Source organism: Cottoperca gobio, chromosome 2 (genome assembly GCF_900634415.1).
Source record: "Cottoperca gobio chromosome 2, fCotGob3.1, whole genome shotgun sequence".
Classification (NCBI taxonomy): Eukaryota; Metazoa; Chordata; class Actinopteri; order Perciformes; family Bovichtidae; genus Cottoperca; species Cottoperca gobio.
Window position 1 is genome coordinate 12,911,837 of NC_041356.1, and position 11,293 is coordinate 12,923,129.

The 11,293-nt window shown below is 47.2% G+C and overlaps 1 protein-coding gene across 1 annotated transcript in view; it reads left to right on the forward strand.

The window, feature by feature from the left end:
- The window catches only part of LOC115018486 (zinc finger protein GLI2-like), a 49,520-nt gene extending 42,300 nt beyond the window's left edge, over nucleotides 1–7,220 (forward strand). The window contains exons 9-13 of the mRNA XM_029447450.1: nucleotides 1,546–1,695; nucleotides 2,067–2,231; nucleotides 2,451–2,729; nucleotides 3,903–4,251; nucleotides 4,529–7,220. Coding sequence (XP_029303310.1) covers nucleotides 1,546–1,695; nucleotides 2,067–2,231; nucleotides 2,451–2,729; nucleotides 3,903–4,251; nucleotides 4,529–6,654 — 3,069 coding nt within the window. The 3' untranslated portion in view covers nucleotides 6,655–7,220. The remainder of the gene's footprint in view (nucleotides 1–1,545; nucleotides 1,696–2,066; nucleotides 2,232–2,450; nucleotides 2,730–3,902; nucleotides 4,252–4,528) is intronic.
- The last annotated feature ends 4,073 nt before the right edge of the window (nucleotides 7,221–11,293 follow it).

Consider the following 11,293-nt stretch of genomic DNA (forward strand, 5'->3'; position numbering starts at 1 on the left):
CTCTGAAGCATTCCTCACATGCAGCCAAGCAGAGAGAGGAGCGAGGGAGCCGGGTGAGGGATTAGTGAGGGTCTGGGGGGGGGTCACCTGTTTACAGACTCTTACAGCTGCTGTGTGACATCTTTAAACATCAGCGCTTCATATTCCTGATGCGTCCAAGAGATCCCTGTAAACATCGTCAGCAGTATCGTGACTGAGGTTTGGTGCCGGAGCGCAGACCAGAACATGTGCTGGGGCTGCACGGGACGGCAGGGTGGATGGATACGCTGTTATTAGCCAAGAAGTAGTTCCAGCATGTTTCCCCTCCTTAAAGCACAAACTGTGTTTATACGTCAGATTAAGAAATGATAACAATCATTATCTTCATTGACCTGCAGAATATCTACAACACTGGATGTTTTGGACAGAACTTAAATTATATTTATATTTTCTACTTTTGTTTTTGACGCATCACAAATAAGTTTCTAATAAAAGTAACTTAAACACCAGAACAAACGTACTTATATCACGACCATGTTTTAATAAACAGTTTGTGATTCACAGCGTCATGTTTAGAGCAGCTGGATGCAGTTCAGTTGATGTTTGGAGGAGCGTGTGGAAGACCATCACGCCCTTCAGTCTCACACACTGGAGTTATTTATACAACATCTGGTGGTTCTGGAAACACTGGCGCTTGTTTAAAGAACATACAAAGACGCGACATGCTGATGCAAAGATGCAACGTGCTGATGCAAAGACGCAACGTGCTGATGCAAAGACGAGACGTGCTGATGCAAAGATGCGACGTGCTGATGCAAAGATGCGACGTGCTGATGCAAAGACGCGACGTGCTGATGCAAAGACGAGACGTGCTGATGCAAAGACGCGACGTGCTGATGCAAAGACGCGACGTGCTGATGCAAAGACGAGACGTGCTGATGCAAAGACGCGACGTGCTGATGCAAAGACGAGATGTGCTGATGCAAAGACGCGACGTGCTGATGCAAAGACGAGACGTGCTGATGCAAAGACGCGATGTGCTGATGCAAAGACGCGACGTGCTGATGCAAAGACGAGACGTGCTGATGCAAAGACGCGACGTGCTGATGCAAAGACGAGACGTGCTGATGCAAAGACGCGACGTGCTGATGCAAAGATGCGACGTGCTGATGCAAAGACGCGACGTGCTGATGCAAAGACGAGACGTGCTGATGCAAAGACGCGACGTGCTGATGCAAAGACGAGACGTGCTGATGCAAAGACGCAACGTGCTGATGCAAAGACGAGATGTGCTGATGCAAAGACGCGACGTGCTGATGCAAAGACGAGACGTGCTGATGCAAAGACGCGACGTGCTGATGCAAAGACGAGACGTGCTGATGCAAAGACACGACGTGCTGATCAGTGGGACTCTAACACTTCCTCTGCTCCCTTTGAGGTTCACGCTCATAACATGGATTCAACAGCATGAGAGCCTCTTAGTGGACACTCTCTCCAGAAAACTCACTCCTGTGTGTGTGTGTGTGTGTGTGTGTGTGTGTGTGTGTGTGTGTGTGTGTCCTGTAGCACATCAATAATGACCACATCCACGGAGAGAAGAAGGAGTTTGTGTGCCGCTGGGAGGAGTGTTCGCGGGAGCAGAAGCCCTTCAAAGCTCAGTACATGCTGGTGGTTCACATGCGCCGGCACACAGGGGAAAAACCACACAAGTGCACGGTGGGTAACGGATGGCCTCTAAACACTGTACATGTTCCTGCACACACACACACACACACACACACACACACACACACCAACACACACACACACACCCCTGGGATGGCAGGATGGAAGACGTCTTTCTTCTTCTGCTCATCGCACATTATATGAAAACATTCATCTCACAGAGTTTTATCTGTTCAAACGTCGAGAAGAATTCAAGTTAAAGAGTTTTCCACCAAAAGATTTTATATATATTAATGTTTAGAAATGTCACAAACTCATCTTTATAACTCAGCTTTAAAACTCAGTTTTCTCACTATTCTGTTAAGATTGAAAAGGTTCTTTATGTCCATGATGAAGTGTCCGTGTGTCCTGCTCCTCTGCAGTTCGAGGGCTGCGCTAAGGCCTACTCCCGTCTGGAGAACCTCAAAACACATCTGCGCTCGCACACGGGAGAGAAACCGTACGTGTGTGAGCACGAAGGATGCAACAAAGCCTTCTCCAACGCCTCGGACCGAGCCAAACACCAGAACCGGACACACTCCAACGAGGTACTGTTCCCCTCCCTCTCTAAACACCACACACACACACACACAGATTTGTGTCAGTCTATAAGTTTCCCCAGTGCAGAGACGTGTTGCTTACAAGCAGACAATACACAGAGGCTGAAGCAGCGTCTGTTTTAGGGCGGGGCTTCCTGTGGTTGAGTTGAAGGTTAAACAGTTCCATAAAGCTGCTTTGATCCGTCATCATGTGTCTCTGATCTGTAGAAACCCTACGTGTGTAAGATCCCCGGCTGTACGAAGCGCTACACGGATCCCAGTTCCCTCAGGAAGCACGTGAAGACGGTCCACGGCCCGGAGGCCCACGTCACAAAGAAGCAGCGCAGCGACCTGCCGCCGAGGCCGCCGGCGCCCAAGGAGAACGGCGAGAACGAGACGGGGAACAGAGACAGAATCCAGAGGGAGGACAAGATGTCCGACAACAGCTCCCCCAGAGGCAGGGAGGACTACCTGCACGTCAAATCCATCAAGACGGAGAACTCTGTGGTAAGATCAGAAAGTAACCGTGCATCGGTCCTGCACACGCCTCTTTATTCCAACGTTTCCTGTCTCGCTGCTTGATTGTCTTAATTTCTCTCCCTTTTCTGACTTCCTTATGGACAGACCTTGCTAAGGTGAGCTCACCTCTGGCTTATTATCATATCTTTCACCATCTTACGCCATTTTACTCCATCAAAATATAGTTTTATTACAAGAGGGAGGACGTGGTGCTACCTGCATCTGGCAGCTGCTGACACACAAAGAGGAGAATAACCACTTCCTTTCAACCATGAGATAATGACGAATAAAAATACTGTTTAACATTTTAGGATTTAGTTCATTTTCTGCACAGATGACTTTTTAAAGAATAATTAATTGTATTTATTTATAAGTTTTGTCTTTTATAATGTCAGCACGTTGTAAATGAGTGAACCTCTGATACACTCTCGCTGCGTGTCATCTGTGAGACGCGTCACTCCTCCTCCACACGGCAGCGGAGAGCTGTCAGAGCCTGAGCGTGATGAAAGCCACTCCATCATTAGTATTCAAACTCTGGGAGTTGGTGTTGGCGCTCTGTGCATCACGGCACGATAAAGACAGCGTTCTAACAGCCAATACATTCGTCTGCAAGGAAAGCACGGAGAATTCAGAGAGTGTGTAAGTGTTATTGTCTGAAGGGAAGAGTCGTGAGGTGAGAAACATGTTTGTGTCCTGAGGTCAAATATCAGTAACATTAGTGCAGGAGGTACTTTTTGGATGAAGAGAATGAAGAGAATGAAGAGAATGAAGTTGTGCAGGTGAAAGAAAGAAGCCCAGAAGGCGTTTCACTGTAAATGTAACTGAAACAAGTCGTGTGACGATGTTCAAAAAGCCTCCTTGTTCACTTTCTGGAGGGAGAAACGAGATCTCGTGACGAGCGGCTCGGCTCCAGCAGCCTTTCATCCTGCACATTTCTAATTCACAGACAGACTAACACAGTCTGTAATCTGTGGTGCACCCCCACCTCTTCACCCCATCTCAAAAAACACTCATTATTTACAATTAAGCTGTGGGAGGATAAAATGACTCAATGCTTCACCGTTCTCCTTGCCAAGTTAACTGCTGCTCCACTTCTGTAGGACAAACATTCTGCTTCTCTTACGCTCTGTATCTTGTCCACTCTTTCCATCCCTGCTTCAGATGTATCAGTCCAGCCCTGGCGGTCAGTCATCATGTAGCAGCGAACCATCGCCACTTGGCAGTGCCACCAACAATGACAGTGGAGTAGAAATGGCGGCGCACAGCGGGGGGAGCCTGGGGGACCTCAGCACCCTGGACGACCTGCCCTTTGTGGAGTCCCTGGGCTGTGAAGATTCAACCGGCGGGGTCGCGGTGATGGGTCTACACTTTCGAAAGCAGTTCGGCACCAGCCTTCGCCTGGAGCATCTGAAGAAGGAGAAGCTGAAGACAGTGAGGGACTCGTGTCGGTGGGCCAGCAGCCCAGCGGCTCCGGTCCTCGGCACCAAGCTCCCACCCATACCAGCAAGCGGTGAGTCGAGAGAAAAAGGGCTTTTGTGACAATGGTGAGATTAAAGCTGCATCCATTGATGTTTTTAACCACTTGGGGGAACTCCACAACAAGCTCCTAATATAATATATTATTATAATATTTAATCTCCTCTTAGCTCGGGTTACTTCTGAAAATCATATCTGACTCTAGCTTTTTGATGTTGCACTTGTTCCAGCTAGTTGCTCCATGTGTCTGTCTGCCACAAACATAGATTGGGTTAATGAGTCTTAACATCTTAACATCTTTTCATCCACAGGGTTCTTCCTGGAGAGCCCAAGTATGGGTGGTGATCCGGTGTCCTTCCCTGGTTCTGGCTTTGGTGATCTGAGCTCTGGTAAAACGACTCTGCTGGAACACCTTTCAGAGCGCCGTGACAGCACATCCAGCACCCTGAGCTCAGTTTACACCCTCAGTCGCCGCTCCTCAGGCATCTCCCCGTGCTACTCAAGTCGGCGCTCAAGCCAGGCCTCGCAGTTCGGTTCCAACCGCCCCAGCAACCTTAGCTCTGCCGACTCCTACGACCCCATCTCGGCCGACATGTCCCGGCGCTCCAGTCAGAACAGCCAGAGTGGGGGAGGCAGCGGAGGAGGGGGCTTACCCAGCCCTCTCAGCCTGACCCCAGCCCAGCACTACCGCCTCAAAGCAAAATACGCGGCTGCCACTGGAGGTGCACCGCCTACGCCTCTTCCATACATGGACCGAATGTGTTTGAAGACCCACACCGCACTGTACGGGGACTCCCAGGAATCGTCCAGCACCAACAAAGGCCTGCCTTCCAGACAGTACAGCAGCTACACCACACGGAGCCTGATGCCCCATGAGGTCCCGTCTAACATCCCCCGCCGAGCCAGTGACCCCGTGAGACGCGTGGCCATTGATAATACCAGCCAGCCACAAATGCAGCGCTACAACAGCATGGGCACACTGAGTGGAGCAGTGACCATGCAGCCGCATCTGCCTCCTGCAGCAGACCGCCAACATTTATCCCAGAAACCGGACGTTAGTCCCCACCGCTACCCTTACAGCCTGCGACCACCCAGCATTTCAGAAAATATCACCATGAGGATGATAACGGGTGACATCCCAGAAGAAGATGTGATGCTGCCTGACCTCAGCACTGACAACAGAGGGTCAACAAATCAACAAGATTTTCAAGGTACCCCCAATCTCCAGCAGCATTCGTACTATCAGAGAAGGATGGCTGTTGTGAATACCAACATGAACCTGCAGCATCAGGTTTTAGCCCCCTCCAGCATGGGTCCAGGGCAGCAGCGTTCATCTTCACCGAGGGACAGTAAGGCCAACTTACTTGCTCAGTGGAACAAAGCCTCTTCGGGACCCATGGATGCCAGCCAGCACTACTCAAAGCTCCAGGCTCGAGGGAACCTGGCTGTCCTCCAGCAAAACCAGAACGTTGGATCTTTTCACAACAGCATCAACCAGCAGATGATTCAAAACCTCGTCAACACAACGCAGCAGAGATGCAAACAGCTGAATACTGAACCCGGAGCAAACGGCTTCCAACAGCAGAGATGCCCGCAGTCGTCAAATCTCAATGAAGCCCTTAGCTCTCCGTACAGGTTTAACAAAGGCATCAGTCCCTATGATAGGAACGGTAACACGTATCCCCAGTGCAACAGCCCCACATGCAAACAGGAGCCTGCTGACACGGAGCCTGTGGACATGCACTTTGCTGATGCTGGATTTCAGCCAGTGCAAGTTAAAATTGAGGACTGTGATGTATCCATCATGATTTCAGATCAGCAGAACTGTGACATGACCTCCCAGAATCCTTTGCAAACTGGGAATCAGAGTCACCTCCAGCCAGTGCCACCAACAGGACCTACACCTCTAAACAGGCACCTTTCAGGGCCAAAAGCGGTGCAGCAAACACGGCACCAAAGTAACGCTACCCCGGATGTTGCTTCCAAATTACCCAGTGGAGTTTTAGGACTTCAATGCAGCGACAACTCTGATGACAATGCCTTGTATTACACAGGGCGGATTCAAGTGTTTGAGCCCAACAGGAACTTGGAGCATCATGTTTCTCCTGTGAATGCACCTCCTTTTGAAAGCGACGCAGCGTCCCCCAGTTCAGGCAACAAGCCAACGCCTGTAGACTGTAACGCAGTTCTGGAGCAGCCGCAGATAGACTTTGATTGCATGCTGGACGATGGGGATCACTCCAGCGTCATGTCGGGAACCCTGAGTCCAGGTCTGCTCCAGAGCTTGTCCCAGAGTTCCTCTCGCCTGACAACGCCCAGGAACTCTGCGACGTTGCCCTCGCTGCCGGCGGGGACGGGGAACATGGCCATCGGGGACATGAGCTCGTTGCTGACCGCTTTGGCAGAAGAGAGCAAGTTCCTCAGCTCGATGTCGTAGCAAACTGTTTTTCAAAACTCCTGATGCACAATAGACCTTCAACCAACTTAACATTGATGTGATTGTGTGCCAAAAAGCCTCTGCAGTGTGTGACGCTTGTTTTCTTGTACAGCCTCATTTGTTAATTATTAAAAATGGCAGATTTCTATCTTTTTGAAAAGCCATATTCCTGTTTTTTCGCCTTAGGTAGTAAATATGACGTGCACAACAGAATTATTTCAGTTGTTGTACAGGTATGCAGTAAGATCAGTTTACTAAGTGCCTAGCTCCGCCAAAACATATGCATCTTGTGCATATGATTACATTTTAAATGTACAAACCAGGTGATTATCTGATACCTGAATATTTGGAATGTACCATCAACTTGTTTTACACTGTAAATTCATTTCTGCTGGAGGAGAGTTCTCCTCCATTCATCACAGCGGTCCCTGTCCTCTGTGAGACATTATTTGATTGCTGCATTGCTGCTGAGATTAACTGTGACATCTCCATGTCGGGCATCAGAGACTTGATTTGGGACTGAATTATGAACCCATGCATAAATTGGTTGTGCTCCCGCAGCGAGAAGAGCCCAAGACATCTGAAGAGAGAATCAAGCGTTTTTTCTTTTGTACATTGTTGCACCAGTGTGTTGAATGTAAATCATTTGTACATTTTTAAGAAATAAAATATTGACATTGATTTTTTTAAACAAGTACTGTTTGTGTTGTCCTTCCTGACTTATTGAAACTGTTACAATCATTAATATTTCCTGATCTGACAACACTTTAGTTAAGGTTTTGCTTTAGACGACTAAACTTCTCGTTAGGCTTTGGGAGAGATGTTGATACAAAAACAATTACTTTCTCAAGATCATGGAGCTTTCGTCATCATGGTTAAAGAAAGTTAAAGATATGATATGTAACATTAACGCAATTATTTCTAAAAACACTCCCTGTGTTGTACATATATGTAGTGAGACAGAGACATGTGTAATGTCCCTGAAGGTAACGTTTCCTCTCTCTCCTGTCATGGTGTCATCAGTCCTGTGTTGTATATGTAGTGAGACAGAGACATGTGTAATGTCCCTGAAGGTAACGTTTCCTCTCTCTCCTGTCATGGTGTCATCAGTCCTGTGTTGTATATGTAGTGAGACAGAGAAATGTGTAATGTCCCTGAAGGTAACGTTTCCTCTCTCCTGTCATGGTGTCATCAGTCCTGTGTTGTATATGTAGTGAGACAGAGACATGTGTAATGTCCCTGAAGGTAACGTTTCCTCTCTCTCCTGTCATGGTGTCATCAGTCCTGTGTTGTATATGTAGTGAGACAGAGAAATGTGTAATGTTCCTGAAGGTAACGTTTCCTCTCTCTCCTGTCATGGTGTCATCAGTCCTGTGTTGTATATGTAGTGAGACAGAGACATGTGTAATGTCCCTGAAGGTAACGTTTCCTCTCTCTCCTGTCATGGTGTCATCAGTCCTGTGTTGTATATGTAGTGAGACAGAGACATGTGTAATGTCCCTGAAGGTAACGTTTCCTCTCTCTCCTGTCATGGTGTCATCAGTCCTGTGTTGTATATGTAGTGAGACAGAGAAATGTGTAATGTCCCTGAAGGTAACGTTTCCTCTCTCCTGTCATGGTGTCATCAGTCCTGTGTTGTATATGTAGTGAGACAGAGAAATGTGTAATGTTCCTGAAGATAACGTTTCCTCTCTCTCCTGTCATGGTGTCATCAGTCCTGTGTTGTATATGTAGTGAGACAGAGACATGTGTAATGTCCCTGAAGGTAACGTTTCCTCTCTCTCCTGTCATGGTGTCATCAGTCCTGTGTTGTATGTAGTGAGACAGAGACATGTGTAATGTCCCTGAAGGTAACGTTTCCTCTCTCTCCTGTCATGGTGTCATCAGTCCTGTGTTGTATATGTAGTGAGACAGAGAAATGTGTAATGTCCCTGAAGGTAACGTTTCCTCTCTCCTGTCATGGTGTCATCAGTCCTGTGTTGTATATGTAGTGAGACAGAGAAATGTGTAATGTTCCTGAAGATAACGTTTCCTCTCTCTCCTGTCATGGTGTCATCAGTCCTGTGTTGTATATGTAGTGAGACAGAGACATGTGTAATGTCCCTGAAGGTAACGTTTCCTCTCTCTCCTGTCATGGTGTCATCAGTCCTGTGTTGTATGTAGTGAGACAGAGACATGTGTAATGTCCCTGAAGGTAACGTTTCCTCTCTCCTGTCATGGTGTCATCAGTCCTGTGTTGTATATGTAGTGAGACAGAGACATGTGTAATGTTCCTGAAGGTAACGTTTCCTCTCTCTCCTGTCATGGTGTCATCAGTCCTGTGTTGTATATGTAGTGAGACAGAGAAATGTGTAATGTTCCTGAAGGTAACGTTTCCTCTCTCTCCTGTCATGGTGTCATCAGTCCTGTGTTGTATATGTAGTGAGACAGAGACATGTGTAATGTCCCTGAAGGTAACGTTTCCTCTCTCTCCTGTCATGGTGTCATCAGTCCTGTGTTGTATGTAGTGAGACAGAGACATGTGTAATGTTCCTGAAGGTAACGTTTCCTCTCTCTCCTGTCATGGTGTCATCAGTCCTGTGTTGTATATGTAGTGAGACAGAGACATGTGTAATGTTCCTGAAGGTAACGTTTCCTCTCTCCTGTCATGGTGTCATCAGTCCTGTGTTGTATATGTAGTGAGACAGAGAAATGTGTAATGTTCCTGAAGGTAACGTTTCATCTCTCTCCTGTCATGGTGTCATCAGTCCTGTGTTGTATATGTAGTGAGACAGAGACATGTGTAATGTTCCTGAAGGTAACGTTTCCTCTCTCTCCTGTCATGGTGTCATCAGTCCTGTGTTGTATATGTAGTGAGACAGAGAAATGTGTAATGTCCCTGAAGGTAACGTTTCCTCTCTCTCTCCTGTCATGGTGTCATCATTCCTGTGTTGTATATGTAGTGAGACAGAGAAATGTGTAATGTTCCTGAAGGTAACGTTTCCTCTCTCCTGTCATGGTGTCATCAGTCCTGTGTTGTATATGTAGTGAGACAGAGACATGTGTAATGTCCCTGAAGGTAACGTTTCCTCTCTCTCCTGTCATGGTGTCATCAGTCCTGTGTTGTATATGTAGTGAGACAGAGACATGTGTAATGTTCCTGAAGGTAACGTTTCCTCTCTCTCCTGTCATGGTGTCATCAGTCCTGTGTTGTATATGTAGTGAGACAGAGACATGTGTAATGTCCCTGAAGGTAACGTTTCCTCTCTCTCCTGTCATGGTGTCATCAGTCCTGTGTTGTATATGTAGTGAGACAGAGACATGTGTAATGTTCCTGAAGGTAACGTTTCCTCTCTCTCCTGTCATGGTGTCGCCTCCCCTTTGAGCAGTGTCAGCGTTGTGTTTGTCAGAAGAAGCTTCTGAATCGTGAGGACCGTACTTGATCGTAAACTGGATATCTTTGGGTTTAGTTCGAGACCAAACAGCCCGACGTGTCTTATTGAAGACTTTTTACAAACACCTGCAAGTCTTCCAAAGTGTCATGTCTGTATTCATTAATATTATCTGAAATCGTTCGGCGGTTAAAGCGCTGCCAACATGAAGTATGTGGTTGTTAACTGAGCCGGTTTGTTTCCAACACATGGCGTCATCTCCTGCTTCTGGTTGTAGCTGAGTAAATATTATTCTTCAGTCCGACCTTTGATTGCCTCGTGTAGAAGGAGTGTTGATCGCGTCAATAATTCAACAAAACTTTAGTCTTTGAAGCCACGTTGCCGACACCGCACTTTCCTCAAACCTTTCTTGTTGAATTAGGCGCCACACATACTTAAAATGTTGCACGACCCCTTTGAAATAACTTCCCCTGACCTCGTCTTACCTCGCCGGCAGGATAAGCTTGACATAATGTAAATCCTCACTCGGAAGCTGATGAAAAAGGACGCTAACAGGAGGGGAAAAGGCGAGACTGCTGCTGCTGCAGCTAGCCTGTGTGTACTTCAATATTAGCTCTGACAGGGCGGCCCAGAGGACGCAGCTGCTGAAACCACATAAAACAAAGCAGCGGAGAGGAGCGAGAGGTTCAGGGGACGCAGCGCTGAGCGTTAGCAAGAGGAACAAATGATTTTAGTCTGTCAGGGAATTCAGCCGAGGATACGTTTGATCTGGAGTTTGTGATTGCTTTTGCCAGTGGAATTCCTTATTCTCTCAGAGATGTGAAGTGAGAGAGAAACTCGCCGCGGGCTGTGAAATCCAACCAGGCCCCGAACAAGAGGCGCAGAGAAGACGTGCAGAGATCCTCCATTACCAGCACCTTCATTACTGATGGAGATAACCAGTGAGAACGAGCAGACGGGTTTCAGCTCTGGCAATAAACTCTGGCAATAAACATGCAATTATAGTTTTAATAAAACACATTTCCATCATGGAAACCACAAATAGGAGGATTGTGGACATTGTGCAGCAGATACATACTGCAGGACATCTCAATTCATATCAGGTTGAACTCAACTTATTATCAGGTGTTTAGATTTGATTTGGAGTCGAGTTTAAGTCCTACAGTTTCATTGAGATGTTCCCAGAGGCGTTTGTCCATATTGTGTCAACGTGGTCCAAACATGTTTCATTAAAGCACTTTTATGTGCAATCATTTCACACAAACATG